We start from the raw sequence: 16,505 nt of genomic DNA on the forward strand, positions 1-16,505 counted from the left end.
GAAAAAGATAAGCATCCAGCTTACATTCCACAAGCCCTTCATTCACCAAAATCACATCACAGTTACTTCCATCATCCACTTAAACATCAATATCACTGGTTACATTTGTCAAGTGTTGGCCACTTAAGAGCAAGGTGAGAAATGCATTGTTAAATATAACAGTCACACTGTCCAGAACAGGTGTCCATTCTTCACTGATGCTGACAGAACACTTCCCGTCACATACACTGGTCATTAAGTTTACAACAGCAGTGACATTTAGGCTCTGGTGTGCATTGGACGACTGGCCAAAGACCTCAGTGGTTCTGATATCACATATAATTGCACTATAATTGGCACTCTGTACTTCACAAGTGTGTTTAGCTCCTAAAGGCACTTCAACAGAACCTCGAGAAGACTGTAGGGCAAAACCTGATATGGTTAACAATGTTCCACCACAAAATGAACCATATGATGGTGAGATGCTGCTAATTGCAGGTAGAACTGTGTAGTCTTTGATTTCTGACAATATTATGGCATATCCCAGCTTGCTGTGTAGAACTCTGATTGGGAAACTCCCTGCCTCCAGCTCCTCTAATTCTAAGGTGCAGTTCAGTGAGCTGCCATCTGTGACCTCTAAGGTCTGAAGCTCACAATGGGAATCCCCCCAAAAAACAGTAGAATTTTCTAAATCAGTTCCTTCTAAGTTGAGCACAATATTTCCACTTGCAGTTTCTATGGTAATGTTGGATATTTGAGGTGTTGAGTTGCTTTGGTAGCTGTACACAAAGGAATTACTATGGTTGTCGAGTAGTAGCCTATTTTCAGATGAAATGTTACTCATTGTAACTGTCACAGTAGCCCGAAGAACCTCGGGATCTCCATTAAGTCTGTTTGTAACTGGTGGGATCCAGCATTCGATCCTCTCCTCAGTTGAGTTTATGATGTCACAGACCGATGAATTTAGGAGAACAGTAGTCAGCGATGAATTAGCACTGAATCCATGCCCACTTATTATAAGGATTGTTCCACCTATCCAAACAACAAAACAAATAAAACAAACATCAGAGTAAATCCTATCAGTAGGTTACAAATACATAGCATGGCTATGATACAATATTACAGCTATCCAGAAATTGTGACACCATAACGTAAATAAAAAGGTGTAATTAAACCAAATTATACGAAACCAGATTTAGACTTTCCCACTGACACAATATTAGTTGTCCCAACATTGTGTGATATTCCTTTCTGCTACAATTAAAAGGTTTAGAAACGTAGGTGCAGGAGTAGGCCATTCGGCCCTTTGAGCCTGCACCACCATTCAATAAGATCATGGCTGTTAATGTAGATGAAAATAGAGTTCAAACGAGAATTTCCCTATCACTTTTTCTGCATTCATTGTCACCATTGAAAAAACAGAAAGGAACTAGCAGAAGCAGAAAAAAGATGCCATTTCTTTTCATTCATTCTCGAGATATGGGCATCGCTAGCAAGGCCAGTATTTATTGCTCACCCTTAATTTCCCTTGAGAAGATGGTATTGGGCTTTTTCTTGAACCCCTACAGTCCATGTGCTGAAGGGACATCCACAGTGCTCTTAGATAGGGAATTCCCGTATTTTGACCCAGCAACAGTGAAGGGATGACAATCTATTTCCAAGTCAGCATGGTGTGTGTCTTGGAGGTGATGGTGTTCTCAGGCAACTGCTGCCCTTGTCGTTCTAGCTGGTGTAGGTCGCGGGTTTGGGAGGTGCTGTCGAAGAAGCCTTGGCAAGTTGTTGCAGTGCATCCTGTAGATAGTACACACTGCAGCCACAGTGCCTTGGTGATAGAGGGAGTGAATGTTTAAGGTGGTGGCTGGGGTGCCAATCAAGCAGATTGCTTTGTCCTGGATGGTGTCGAGCTTCTTGAATTTTGCTGAGCTGCACTCATCCAGTTCCATCACACTCCTGACTTATGATGGAGAGGCTTTAGTGAGTCAGGAGTTGAGCCACCAATAAGAATAAGGACCGCAAGAGCATCTGATCACCATCAACTCCAAGTTCCCCTCCAAGATACACACTATTTCGACTCGGACATATATCGCTGTTCCTTTAGCGTTGCTGGGTCAAAATTCTGAAACTCCCTACTTAAGAGTATTGTGAGTATACCTTCACGCATGGCCTGCGTCAGTTCAAGAAGAAGGCTCACCACCAACAACAACAACAACTACTTATATTTATAAGCACATTTAAGGTAGTAAAACAGCCTAATACACTTCACAAGAGCAATATCAATAAAAAAACATTTTTGGCACTGAGCCACAAAAAAGAGATATCAGGACAAATGACCAAAAGTTTAATCAAAGAGGTAGGTTTTAAGGAGCTTCTTAAAAGAGAGAGAGGGAGAAAGGTGGAGAGGTTTAGGGGGGGAATTCCAGAGCTTAGAGCCAAGGCAGCAGAAAGCATGGCTACCAAAGGTGGAGCGATTAAAATCGGGAATGCACAAGATGCCAGAATTGGAAGGCCGCAGAGATCTTGGAGAGTTGTAGGGCTGGAGGAGACTACAGAAATAGGGAGGGGGCAAGGCCATGGAGGGATTTGAAAATAAGGATGAGAATATTAAATTTGAGGCATTGTCGGACCGGGAGCCAATGAAGGTCAGCAAGCATCGGGGTGATAGGGGAACGAGCTTTGGATAAGCACAAGTTTATAGAGGGTGGAAGATGTGAGGCTGGCCAGGAGAGCATTGGAATAGTCAAGCCTAGAGGTAACAAAGGCATAGATGAGGTTTTCAACAGCAGATGAATTGAGTCAAATGATGTTACGGAGGTGGAAATAGGCAGTCTTGGTGATGGGGTCGGAAGCTCCTCTCGGGGTAAAACACAACACCAAGGTTACTCAGCTTAAGACAGTTGCCAGGGATGGAAACTTTGGCCAGTGAATGGATTTTGTGGTGGGGACGAAAGTCAATGGCTTCAGTCTTCCCAATATTTAGTTGGAGGAAATTTCTGCTCATGCAATATAGGATGTCGGACAAATAGTGTGACAAATCAGAGACAGAGGACGGGTCCAAAGAGGTGATGATGAGATAGAGCTGAGTGTCGTCGGCATAACTGTGCAACCTGATGTTGTGTTTTCAGATGATATTGCTGAGGGGTAACATGTAGATGAGAAATTGAAAGGGCCCAAGCATAGATCCTTGGGGGACACCAGAGGCAATGGTGTGGGAGCAGGAAGAGAAGCCATTGCATGATTGTCTGGCTATGATTAGATATATAAGAATGGAACCAAGCTAGAGCAGTTCCACCCAGTTGGACGATGGTGGAGAGACGTTGGAGGAGAGTAGTGTGGTCAACTGTGTCGAAGGCTGCAGATAGTTTGAGAAGGATGAGGAGGTATAGGTTATCACAGTCACAGTCACAAAGAATGTCATTTGTGACTTTGAAAAGGGCTGTTTCAGTACTGTAGCCTGCCTGTAAACCTGATTAGAGGGATTCAAACATGGAATTGCAGGAAAAAAGGGCATAGATTTGGGAAGTGAAAATACGTTCAAGGAGTTTGGAAAAAAAAAGGGAGGTTGGTGATGGGGCGGTAGCTAGCATGAACAGAGGGGTCAAGGGTGTTTGTTTTCAGGAGAGGGGTGATGACAGCAGATTTGATGGGGGGACAGTACCTGAGGAGAGATAACCGCTAACAAAATCAGCTAACATGGGGCCCAGCAAGAGTTGAGTGGTCAAACGTTTAGTCGGAATAGGATCGAGCGAGCAGGAGGTGAGTCTCGTGGACAAGATGAAGTTAGAGACAGCAGTGCAGGAGATGGGATAGAAACTAGAGAAAGATATGAGTTCAAGGCTAGGGCAGTGGAGAACATTTGGGGAAATTTGTCCCGATGGGATAGGGAAACAAGGGATGACCAATAAATGACAGCCTGACCAGCGATACCCAAAATTCTAAAGGGGCAAAGTGTGTTAAAAAGACAAGCCTGAAGGCTCTGTGCCTCAATGCGAGGAGTATTCGGAATAAGGTGGATCAATTAACTGCGCAGACAGCAGTTAATGGATTTGATGTCATTGGCATCACGGAGACTTGGCTCCAGGGTGACCAAGGCTGGGAACTCAACATCCAGGAGAATTCAACATTTAGGAAGGATAGGCAGAGAGGAAAAGGAGGCGGGTGACGGTCTGGTTAAAGAGGAAATTAATGCAATAGTAAGGAGGGACATTAGCCTGGATGATGTAGAATCGGTATGGGTGGAGCTGCGGAATTTCAAAGGGCAGAAAACGCTAGTGGGAGGTGTGTACAGGCCACCAAACAGTAGTAGTCAGGTTGGGGGCAGCATCAAACAAGAAATAAGGGATGTGTGCAATAAAGGTACAGCAGTTATCATGGGCGACTTTAATCTACATATTGATTGGGCTAACCAAACTGGTAGCAATACGGTGAAAGAGGATTTCCTGGAGTGTATTAGGGTTGGTTTTCTCGACCAATATGTCGAGGAACCAATTAGAGAGCAGGCCATCCTAGATTGGGTGATGTGTAATGAGAAGGGACTAATCAGCAATCTTGTTCTGCGAGGCCACTTGGGGAAGAGTGATCATAATATGGTAGAATTCTTTATTAAGATGGAGAGTGACACAGTTAAATCAGAAACTAGGGTCCTGAATTTAAGGAAAGGTAACTTCGATGGTATGAGGTGTGAATTGGCTAGAATAGAATATCAAAGGATACTTAAAGGGTTGACGGTGGATAAGCAATGGCAAACATTTAATGATCACATGGATGAACTTCAGCAATTGTACATCCCTGTCTGGAGTAAAAATAAAACGGGGAAGGTGGCTCAACCATGGCTAACAAGGGAAATTAAGGATAGTGTTAAAGCCAAGGAAGAGGCATATAAATTGGCTAAAAAAAGTAGCAAACCTGAGGACTGGGAGAAATTTAGAATTCAACAGAGGAGGACTAAGGGTTTAATTAAGAGGGGGAAAATAGAGTATGAGAGGAAGCTTGCAGGGAACATAAAAACGGACTGCAAAAGCTTCTATAAATATGTAAAGAGAAAAAGATTAGTGAAGACAAACGTAGGTCCCTTGCAGTCAGATTCAGGTGAATTTATAATGGGGACAAAGAAATGGCAGACCAATTGAACCAATACTTCAGTTCTGTCTTCACGAAGGAATGTATTAGGGAACAGTGGGTCTAGTGAAAAGGAGGAACTGAAGGATATCCTTATTAGGCGGGAAATTGTGTTCGGGAAATTGATGGGATTGAAGGCCGATAAATCCCCAGAGCCTGATAGTCTGCATCCCAGAGTACTTAAGGAAGTGGCCCTAGAAATAGTGGATGCATTGGTGATCATTTTCCAACAGTCTATCGACTCTGGATCAGTTCCTATGGATTGGAGGGTAGCTAATGTAACACCACTTTTTAAAAAAGGAGGGAGAGAGAAAATGTGTAATTATATACCGGCTAGCCTGACATCAGTAGTGGGGAAAATGCTGGAATCAATCATTAAGGATGAAATAGCAGCGCATTTGGAAAGCAGTGACAGGATCGGACCAAGTCAGCATGGATTTATGAAAGGGAAATCATGCTTGACAAATCTTCTGGAATTTTTTGAGGATGTAACTAGCAGAGTGGACAAGGGAGATGTGGTGTATTTGGACTTTCAAAAGGCTTTTGACTAGGCCCCACACAAGAGATTGGTGTGCAAAATTAAAGCGCATGGTATTGGGGCTAATGTATTGACATGGATAGAGAACTGGTTGGCAGACAGAAAGTAGAGAGTCGGGATAAACGGGTCCTTTTCAGAATGGCAGGCAGTGACTAGTGGAGTGCCGCAGGGCTCAGTGCTGGGACCCCAGCTCTTTACAATATACATTAACGATTTAGATGAAGGAATTTGAGTGTAATATCTCCAAGTTTGCAGATGACACTAAACTGGGTGGTGGTGTGAGCTGTGTTGAGGATGCTGAGAGGCTGTAGGGTGACTTGGACAGGTGAGGTGAGTGGGCAAATGCATGACAGATGCAGTATAATGTGCATAAATGTGAGGTTAGTGTGCTGACGTGGATTGAGAACTGGTTGTCAGACAGGAAGCAAAGAGTAGGAGTAAATGGATACTTTTCAGAATGGCAGGCAGTGACTAGTGGGGTGCCGCAAGGTTCTGTGCTGGGGCCCCAGCTGTTTACATTGTACATTAATGATTTAGACGAGGGGATTAAATGCAGTATCTCCAAATTTGCGGATGACACTAAGTTGGGTGGCAGTGTGAGCTGCGAGGAGGATGCTGTGAGGCTGCAGAGCGACTTGGATAGGTTAGGTGAGTGGGCAAATGCATGGCAGATGAAGTATAATGTGGATAAATGTGAGGTTATCCACTTTGATGGTAAAAACAGAGAGACAGACTATTATCTGAATGGTGACAGATTAGGAAAAGGGGAGGTGCAAAGAGACCTGGGTGTCATGGTACATCAGTCATTGAAGGTTGGCATGCAGGTGCAGCAGGCGGTTAAGAAAGCAAATGGCATGTTGGCCTTCATAGCAAGGGGATTTGAGTACAGGGGCAGGGAGGTGTTGCTACAGTTGTACAGGGCATTGGTGAGGCCACACCTGGAGTATTGTGTACAGTTTTGGTCTCCTAACCTGAGGAAGGACATTCTTGCTATTGAGGGAGTGCAGCGAAGGTTCACCAGACTGATTCCCGGGACTGACCTATCAAGAAAGACTGGATCAACTGGGCTTGTATTCACTGGAGTTCAGAAGAATGAGAGGGGACCTCATAGAAACATTTAAAATTCTGACGGGGTTAGACAGGTTAGATGCAGGAAGAATGTTCCCAATGTTGGGGAAGTCCAGAACCAGAGGTCACAGTCTAAGGATAAGGGGTAAGCCATTTAGGACCGAGATGCGGAGGAACTTCTTCACCCAGAGAGTGGTGAACCTGTGGAATTCTCTACCACAGAAAGTTGTTGAGGCCAATTCACTAAATATATTCAAAAAGGAGTTAGATGAGGTCCTTACTACTAGGGGGATCAAGGGGTATGGCGAGAAAGCAGGAATGGGGTACTGAAGTTGAATGTTCAGCCATGAACTCATTGAATGGCGGTGCAGGCTAGAAGGGCCGAATGGCCTACTCCTGCACCTATTTTCTATGTTTCTATGTTTCTATGTTTCCTCCTCTTCCTCTCTCTCCTGAGGTGGACCGACAGTCCCTTCTGGCAATTCTTGTCCCCTCCTGATAGACAAGTTGTGCAGCATGCAGCACACCACCACAAATTGAGCTACCTGCTTAGAGTGATATTGTAGCTCACCTCCTGAGTGGTCCAGGCATCTAAAGCGCTGCTAAATCATTCCAATGCTATTCTCGACGATATTGCGTGTGGCTCTGAGGCTCTCGTATCACTTCTCGGCTTCTGTGTGGGTATTACGCAGGGGGGTCATCAGCCAGGTGGCGAGCCCATATCCTTTGTCACCAAGCATCTAGCATTGACCTTGTGGCTAACTGATAAACAAGTCAGATACAGCGCTCTCACGAAGGATGTGAGCATCATGGATGCTGCCCAGAAATTTTGCATTCACTGCCATTATAATTTGCTGGTGGTTGACAACGAGTTGCACATTCAGGGAGTGGAATCCTTTTCAGTTCCAAAAAACCTCTGCATCCTGAAAAGGTGCCCGCATGGTGATTTGCATACAGTCTATTGCTCCCTGCAACATGGGGAAGTTTGCAATTCTGGAGCATCCTAGAGCCCTCTCAGTCTGAGCCTCCCTGGTCATAGGGAAGCTGATAAAGTCCATCCTACGTGCGTAAAAGGCTTCAGTCACTTGTCGAATGCAGCAATGTGTGTCATGCTGAGATATAGCGCAAATGTCGCCAGCTGAGGCCTGGAAGGAACCCAATGCGTAGAAGACAAGTGCCGCATTGACCTTGAGCTCAACGGACAGTGCGGTCCTGATGGTGCTGGCAGGCTGCACATCTCCCTGATGAGCTGGCATATCTCACTTATAACCTCTTTCCGGAAGCGCAGTCTCCTAAGGCACGTGTTATCAGACAAGTTCAGGTAAGACCGCTTCTCCCTGTAAATGCGTGGGGTGTAAGGTCTCGCCCTCCTCATCAGTCTGGCATGTCTTTGATTGGGCACATAATGCTGTTGAATATACCTTCTGCCATATGTAGTCTGCATCATGTGCGTAGTCATCAAGACAGGCTGAGAAATTACAGGCCCTATTACAATAACTCTCAGTATTATACATATTGTTCACAAACAATAAATTTACCTACTAAGACACCTAAAATAAATTCAAATCGTCCACAGTAAGATAAGATGGTTGCTCAGATGTTCAAATCACCTTAAAAGACCTCCAGAGTACATCAAAACTCCCCAGAAGTTGGAGCAGCCTTTTATATGAACCAACCTCCGGTTTACAAAATGGCGTCCATACCACTAGGTTTAGTTCAGGTGAGACCAACTTTTTCTCAGCGGCTTTTTCGGCGATATGTGGGCGAGGTGACGAAAGTAACGCTCGTCGATATTATGGGCGTTAGTTTTGGCCATTCTGATCTTTACGACAAAAAAAAGTGGGGGGCAGTATTATTAAATCTCAGCGTTAATTACATGCTGAAAGTAATGCTCAGCGATATAATGGGCGTTAATTTCACCCATTCTGATCTTTAAGCCAAAAAAAAGTGGGCAGGCGGTATTATTATTTCTCGCCGTTAAGTACATGCTGAAAATAACGCTGGGTGATAAGTGAGCGATAAGTGGCCGTTAGTTTCCATTTTGTGCCTAAATGGGCGATATCTGGGTGTTACACCACATCTCAGCGTTAAAATGGATGTTAAGTGGGCGGTATCGATGCAAAAAAAGTGGAAAGTCTAGCCCATAGTATCCAACTGACTGGATATTTTGAACGTAATAAGGTGGTTCGTCACTGCTAAATTAAGCTGTTACTTAGTACAGTCTTACTCGTGTGTACAGGTTATGCAAGTCTTTTAAGTCTTTTCACTAGTAATGTAAAGACCATGGTCGCATTGCCTGTCTATGTACTGGATATAGATTACATATGTGTGACTTAACATCAAATTATTTGCATGCTTAAATCAAAGGAAAATGAAAATATTGTAAGGAAAAAAATGTAGAACTCTTTTTTCAAATTAGAGTTCACCCACTCTACTCCATGGAATTAAAATGTGTGGATGGATAGCCTTTATGGAAATAATGTTATCGTGTATGTACGTTTGGGATCACTAGCCACTAGATGGCATCACTGTTGGAGGCCATTGGGCTGCACACACGTGAGTGCAGCCCAAGTATAAAAGGCCAGCCATTTTGTACATACGCACTTTGGGCCTTAATAAAGCAGAGCCAAGGTCATACCTCTTGGAGTTAAACAGTACTCAGTCTAACAGTTATTGCATACACAACAAATGTATTTGTAGATGTGCTTGAAAGTAAATGCAACCATTTACATTGCTTCCAAAAAGTTTTACAGTGGAGTGTACAGTGCTATTCTCCACCAAACTTTACTCACCTACTACTGTTAATGTTTATACCATTGATGGACACAGAGATGTTGTACAAGCCTGGCGGAAGTGCTGGGAGCAACACAATGATGCCCTCGGCAGTCTGCTCTTTGACAGTTGTCTCAGCATCATGAACTTTGACCCCAATGTCAGCTCCAGTATAAATTGAAAGATTTGATATTTCAATAAAAAGTACCTGATCACCTTTAAAAAAAAGTAGGAAAAGTGTGAGTTTTACAAAGAGAAATTGAGTGGCCAAGAAACAGTATTGTCCAGTTATATATTTTACCGAAAAAGACACCAAATACAATTCCAAGAAAGATATTTAAATTATAATCTTCTTTGCTCTAATGCAACGAGCTTCTATATTCTCACAGCTCAGTAAATCTCTATTGTTATTACTTAATCTCATATTTATTGCCCATCCCTAGTCGCCTTGAGAAGTTGGTGGTGGGTCTTCTCCTTGAACTGCAGTCCCTGTGGTGATGGTTTTCCCACAATGGTGCAAGGTAGGGAATTCCAGTGTATTTACCTCGTGACGATGACGGAATAGTTCCAAGTCAGGATGATGCATTGGTACTTGCAGGTGATGGTGTTCGTGTGGCATTGCTGCTCTTGTTCTTCACAATGGTAGAGATCACGGGGCTGCAAAGTGCTGTGCTGCAGCTAGTACATAATACAGCAAAGTGCACCAAAGGTGGAGGGAGTAGACATTGATTTCAGTGCCAGAGATGCTAATCAAGCAGACTTAGCTGTCCTGAATGATATTGAGCTTCTTGAGTTTTTTTGTGCCTGCACCCATCTAGATGAGTGGTGAGTATTCTACACTCCTGAGCCTATAGATGGTGAAAGAATTTTAAAGGATCAGGAGGTGAGCTACACACCACAGAGTATCCAGCTTCTGCCCTTCTGTTGTAGTCATAACCAGTCAAAGTTCTGGGTAATGGTTATCCCCAGGATATTGATGGTGGGAGATTTAGCAATGTTGATGTCTTTGGAAGTCAGGGAAAAGTTATGTTAGCTGCCACTTGTCAGCCCAAGCCTGAATGTTATCCAGGTCGTATCGGAGGCTGGCATGGGTTTCTTCATTATCGAATGAGTTGTGAATGGAGTGGGACATTTTAGAATCATTTATTTTGAACTGCACTTGCCCATTCCCTCCAGTATCTAATAGCTTTGTATCCAGTTTTATGGTGGTCTACTCCATTAAGTCTATTTGTTCATTTTCTTGATGATTTTGGAGGAGGAAGTTAATAATCTGAGAAGCTTATTTTTGAGTTCATAAAGGTAGTTTTGTCCACCAGAGGAATTCACATTGTTAAGTCCTGACTCTAATGTACTGACTCACACGAGACACATGCTGAAGTCAAGGTCACTCAGGACCTGCACCTTTAATTCCAGCTCTCCAGTGCTGGACTTGCCTGAGACCTCCCTTTATATATCTCAGTGGGACAGGTATGGAGTGTCTCCTGCAAGTGCACCCCTGGTGGTAAGATATGCTTATTGTTACAGGTCATATCCAGTTACAGTCATGTATAGCATGGTAAGATACAGTTATATACAGTAATGTGAGATACATGACATCACACTCCCCCAAGGTCTTATTGCCTTTATACATTCAGTCTCTCAGGTGGTCTGCGCTCTCGCATGGAGCGTCTTAGTTGTGGTTCAGTTGTTCGCCTTGGTGCCTGTTTCTCGTTCGGTGTGATTGCTGGTATCTCACCTGGGCTGTCTGTTAAGACTACCCTTTCCTCAGGTTGTTCCACCTGTCTGTCCACCAGGTGTGGTGTGAGTTCCACATTGTAGTCTGCCTCTGGTTCTTCAGTGTTATCAGTGAATCTACTTTTTACTTGGTCTACATGCCTCCGGCAGGTTTGGCCATTGTCCATTTGTCCAACCAGTAGCCTGTTTCCCTCTTTGTCTGTTACTGTCCCTGCAAGCCATTTGGGACCCCGGCCATAGTTTAGCACAAACACTTTGTCACCTATCTCATTCCACCTCCTCCTCGAATTTTGGTCATGGTATTCAGTTAGCTTTTGACGCTTAGCCTCAACAATTTCATGCAGGTCTGGGAGGATTAACGAGAGCCCGGTCTTTAAGGTTCGTTTCATCAATAGTTGTGTGCGGGAACCCCAGTCAACAAATGCGGACGAGATCTGTATGCCAGCAGCAGTCGCGATAGGCGGCTCTGCAGAGTGGGACCTTGGATTCTGAGCATGCCTTGTTTAATGATCTGCACTGCTCGCTCAACCTGGCCATTGGAGGCCGGCTTGAAAGGTGCCGTCTTAACGTGATTTATACCGTGGTCAACTATAAAATCTTGAAATTCTGCGCTGGTGAAGCACGGACCATTATCACTGACCAATATGTCAGGAATGCCGTGCGTTGCAAACATGGTTCTCAGGCTCTCCACAGTGGTGGAGGTGGTGCTCGAGTTTAAAATGGTGCACTCGATCCATTTTGAAAATGCATCAACGACTACGAGGAACATTTTGCCCATGAATGGGCCCGCATAGTATACAGTTTGGTGGGCCAGGGCCAGGGACTTAGGGGGGCCTCCCTGGGGGCATTACTGAGTTGGGCACAAATGGTGCACCGACGGACACAGAGCTCCAAGTCCGCGTCAATGCCAGGCCACCAGACATGAGATCTGGCTATGGCCTTCATAAGGACGATCCCCGGGTACTCGCGATGGAGCTCCCAGACAAACGCCTCCCTGCCTCGTAAGGTCATAACTACTCGGCTGCCCTACATCAGGCAGTCTGCCTGTAGTGAGAGTTCATGCATGCACCTATGGAAGGGTTTGACCTCCTCGGGGCAGGCATCGTGAGGCTCTGCCCAGTCACCAGTTAAAACGCATCTTTTAACTAGAGATAACGTGGGGTCGCTGGTCATCCAGGCCCTAATTTGGCGAGCTGTCATGGGCGAACCTGTGGATTCAAAGGCCTTGATTGCCATGACCGTCTCACAGTCCTTTTCGTCGGACCCTTCTATGGTCGCCAGGGGTAGCCTGCTAAGCGCGTCAGCACAATTGTCTGTGCCTGGTCTGTGCCTTATCGTGTAGTCGTAAGCCGCCAGCTTGAGTGCCCACTGCTGAATGCGCGCCGAGGCGTTGGCATTGATTGCCTTGCACTCGGATAGTAGGGTCGTGAGGGGTTTGTGGTCAGTTTCTAATGCAAACTTGGCCCCGAAAAGATATTGGTACATCTTTTTGACACCGTAAACGCACGCGAGCGCCTCCTTCTCAACCATACCGTACCCGCGCTCCACCCGCGAAAGTGACCTGGAGGCATAAGCAATGGGCTGCAATTTACCCGCATCATTGACGTGCTGTAAAATGCACCTGACCCCGTACGCTGATGCATCACACGTAAGGACTAACTTTTTACCTGGGTCAAAAAAGTCTAAAACATTCTTGGAACATAGAAGGTTGCGTGCCTTATTGAAGGCGCGTTCTTGGGCGTCCCCCCAAAATCAATCACACCCCTTTCTGAGTAGCACGTGGAGAGGCTCCAGCAGCGTGCTCAAGTTCTGCATAGAGTTCCCAAAGTAATTGAGTAGCCCGAGAAAGGCGCGCAGTTCCGAGACATTCCCGGGCCTGGGTGCCAGGCGCATTGCTTCGGTTTTGGACTCTGTTGGGCGGATTCCCTCAGCGGCAATCCTTCTGCCCAAAAATTCAACCTCAGGCACAAGAAACAGACACTTGGATTTCTTAACTCTTAGGCCTACCCGATCCAATCGACTTAGTACTTCCTCAAGATTGTAGAGATGAGAGTCGGTGTCCCTGCCCGTGATGAGTATGTCATCTTGAAACACAACCGTCCCCGGGATGGACTTGAGTAGACTCTTCATGTTGCGCTGGAATATAGCAGCTGCTGACCTGATGCCGAATGGGCATCGATTGTACACAAAAAGGCCTCGATGTGTGTTGATGGTGGTGAGTAGCTTAGACTCTTCGGTCAGTTCTTGCGTCATATATGCAGATGTGAGGTCAAGTTTCGAGAAAAGTTTTCCTCCAGCCAATGTGGCAAATAAGTCCTCCGCTCTGGGCAGCGGATGTTGGTCTTGTAGGGAGACTCTGTTTATGGTAGACTTGTAATCCCCACAGATTCGCACGGATCCATCAGGCTTCATGACGGGGACGATTGGGCTTGCCCAGTCGCTGAATTCCACGGGAGAAATTATGCCTTCCCGCAGAAGCCGGTCCAGTTCGTTTTCAATCTTTTCCCTCATCACATAAGGCACAACTCTAGCCTTGTGATGGATCGGTCTAGCATTTTGTGTGATGTAGATTTTAACTTTAGCCCCTTTGAAGGTGCCCACACCTGGCTGAAAGAGATGTTTAAAACGGCTTAGAACTGTTGAGCAGGAGGTCCGTTCCTCTGATGACATGGCGTGAACATCATCCCATTTCCAATTAAGTTCTGCTAGCCAGCTTCTCCCCAACAGGGCTGGGAGATCCCCGGGGACAATCCACAGGGAAAGTTGGTTCACTGTCCCTTTGTGTGTGACTGAGAGCATGGCGCTGCCAAGGACTGGGACGATTTCTTTAGTATAGGTCCTTAGTTTGGTGTCGATCTTTGTGAGTTTTGGTCTGTTGCTTTTGTGTGGCCACAGCTGTTCAAATTGTTGAACGCTCATGAGGGATTGACTGGCCCCCGTGTCCAGTTCCATGTTGATGGGTATCCCGTTGAGTAGAACCCTCATCATAATTGGAGGCATCTTGGTGTAAGAACAGTGGACATTGATCGTGTTAACCCACTGTACCTCAGCGTCCCGTGCACTGTTCCAACCATCTTCTGGTCCGCTTTCCGACCCTTCCGATTCGTATACCAGCTGAGCTGCTGTTTTTCTGCACATGCGAGCCAGATGCCCTGTGTAGTTGCAGTTTCTGCAAATGGCATGCTGAAATTAACACACCCTGGTTGAGTGCCTTCCCCCACATCTCCAACTCAGACCGTTTCCATTGTTTCCGAAGGATGAACTGCGTCTGGCTGATCTCCCTTGAGCTTCTCTCAATCTGTTGTTGATTGCTCGCATTGTGGGTTGATGAGGTGTGATCGGCCGTTCATGTGGCCCTTGATTTTGATGGCTTCTGGCGCCACTATCTGCTGTTGAAGGTCTGCTCTCCTGCCTTTGTCTGTGTGTGGGGATAGCGGTTTGTTTCACAATGTGAACCCCTTGTTCCGATGCCTTATTGGTTGCCGTACCCGAAGTATAGATCAGCCTCGTTTCTTCTTCACCTGCCAAGAACATATGTGCGACCAGTGCTGCTGCCTCTAGAGTCAAGTTCTTAGTCTCTATAAGCTTTCGGAATATGCCTGCATGGCCTATTCCTTCAATAAAAAAGTCTCTCAGTACTTCTCTCCTTAGTTCATAGGGGAACTCACATGAACTAGCCAGCCTCCGAAGTTCCGCCACGAAGTCAGGTATGCTTTGGCCCACACAGTGTCTGTAGTTGTAAAACCTGTGTCTGGCCATGTGTAGGCTGCTCGCTGGCTTCAGGTGGTCTCTCACCAGTGTGCTCAACTCCTCAAATGACTTGCTTGCTGGTTTCTCGGGTGCCAGCAGGTCTTTCATTAAAGCGTATGTTTTCGAGCCACAGCTGGTCAAGAAATGGGCTCTTCTCTTGTTTGCCTTATCGTTGCCCAGCCAGTCTTTGGTCACAAAGCTTTGCTGGAGCCTTTCTATAAAGTCATCCTGATTGTCTCCAGCACTGTATTTCTCATCTGAGCTGTTGGTAGCCATTCTGTGGATTCTGTGACCCCGTAACTCGTCGTCACTGTTAAGTCCTGACTCTAATGTACTGACTCACACGAGACACATGCTGAAGTCAAGGTCACTCAGGACCTGCACCTTTAATTCCAGCTCTCCAGTGCTGCACTTGCCTGAGACCTCCCTTTATATACCTCAGTGGGACAGGTATGGAGTGTCTCCTGCAAGTGCACCCCTGGTGGTAAGATATGCTTATTGTTACAGGTCATATCCAGTTACAGTCATGTATAGCATGGTAAGATACAGTTATATACAGTAATGTGAGATACATAACACACATCACTGATAATTAATACTGGTATCTCTGCTGGTCTTATCTCGTTGTAATGTGGTTTGTATATTTTTAGATTCAATCTATCCAAAACCCAAATCAATCCAAATCTCATGGCTGAAGTAAACTGGGATTGAGCATTTGTTCCCAGTAGGCACAAGGGTTAAGAATTATTGGGTGAATCCCAATTGCAAGTTATTATGTGGCATTTTCCACACTGTAGTTTTGCTTGTGCAGTTGAAATTTTTAGACTGTAGCACTCATGTCCAAGAACTAAAAGCTACACTTGCATGGATGAGCCAGTGAGTTTCAAACAGAGTACAAACTAACATAAACTGGAAAAATGCAAATCAATCTGAATTTGTGCAAGTCAATCTCTGAATGACACTTCAGAGGTCAATGCTAAACTCCACAAACTGCTCACACAACAAACACAGACTGGTACAAACAACAAGGGTGAAATGGCCACGTTATTCTTCTGATAGTAACCGTATTCAACAAAGGGGATACTCTTTAAAACTGTACCATGGCAGAATATTAACTTTCTATATTGAGGTGTGATTGAACATCTGAAAAGGAGTTAATGAAGCGTATCTAGAATCATGATAGAGCCACATATTTCAGAAGTGACTAATTTGTGTGCTGGTAAAGTTTCATATGCTTTATGAAAATACATTGAGGCGCAACCCTACTCCCCACATTCAACCCCTGTGAGTTTTGTCATTAAAATTCACAAACAGTACATTTAGACCACGAACTTAATTCTGTTCTGGTGCTCTTATTACAGTTATACAATGTCAGTATTGATCTCTCACTCTGCAGTAAGGACAATAATTCAAAGTATTGCCTGGGACCGAAGGGGCACTCTCTTCGTGAAAAAGTGTTTGGCAAAGATTAATTTTGTTTATTTCTACAAATATGGCATTAAAATGCATCATGAGTAACATGCACATGATGTCACTGTGGGGAAAAAGC

At 45.1% G+C, this 16,505-nt stretch overlaps 1 protein-coding gene across 1 annotated transcript in view; it reads right to left on the reverse strand.

The window, feature by feature from the left end:
- The window catches only part of LOC139266646 (fibrocystin-like), a 630,313-nt gene that overhangs the window by 508,699 nt on the left and 105,109 nt on the right, over positions 1 to 16,505 (reverse strand). Inside the window, 2 exon segments of the mRNA XM_070884234.1 lie at positions 97 to 1,011; positions 9,497 to 9,688. Coding sequence (XP_070740335.1) covers positions 97 to 1,011; positions 9,497 to 9,688 — 1,107 coding nt within the window.

Source organism: Pristiophorus japonicus, chromosome 7 (assembly GCF_044704955.1).
Source record: "Pristiophorus japonicus isolate sPriJap1 chromosome 7, sPriJap1.hap1, whole genome shotgun sequence".
NCBI classification, from domain to species: domain Eukaryota; kingdom Metazoa; phylum Chordata; class Chondrichthyes; family Pristiophoridae; genus Pristiophorus; species Pristiophorus japonicus.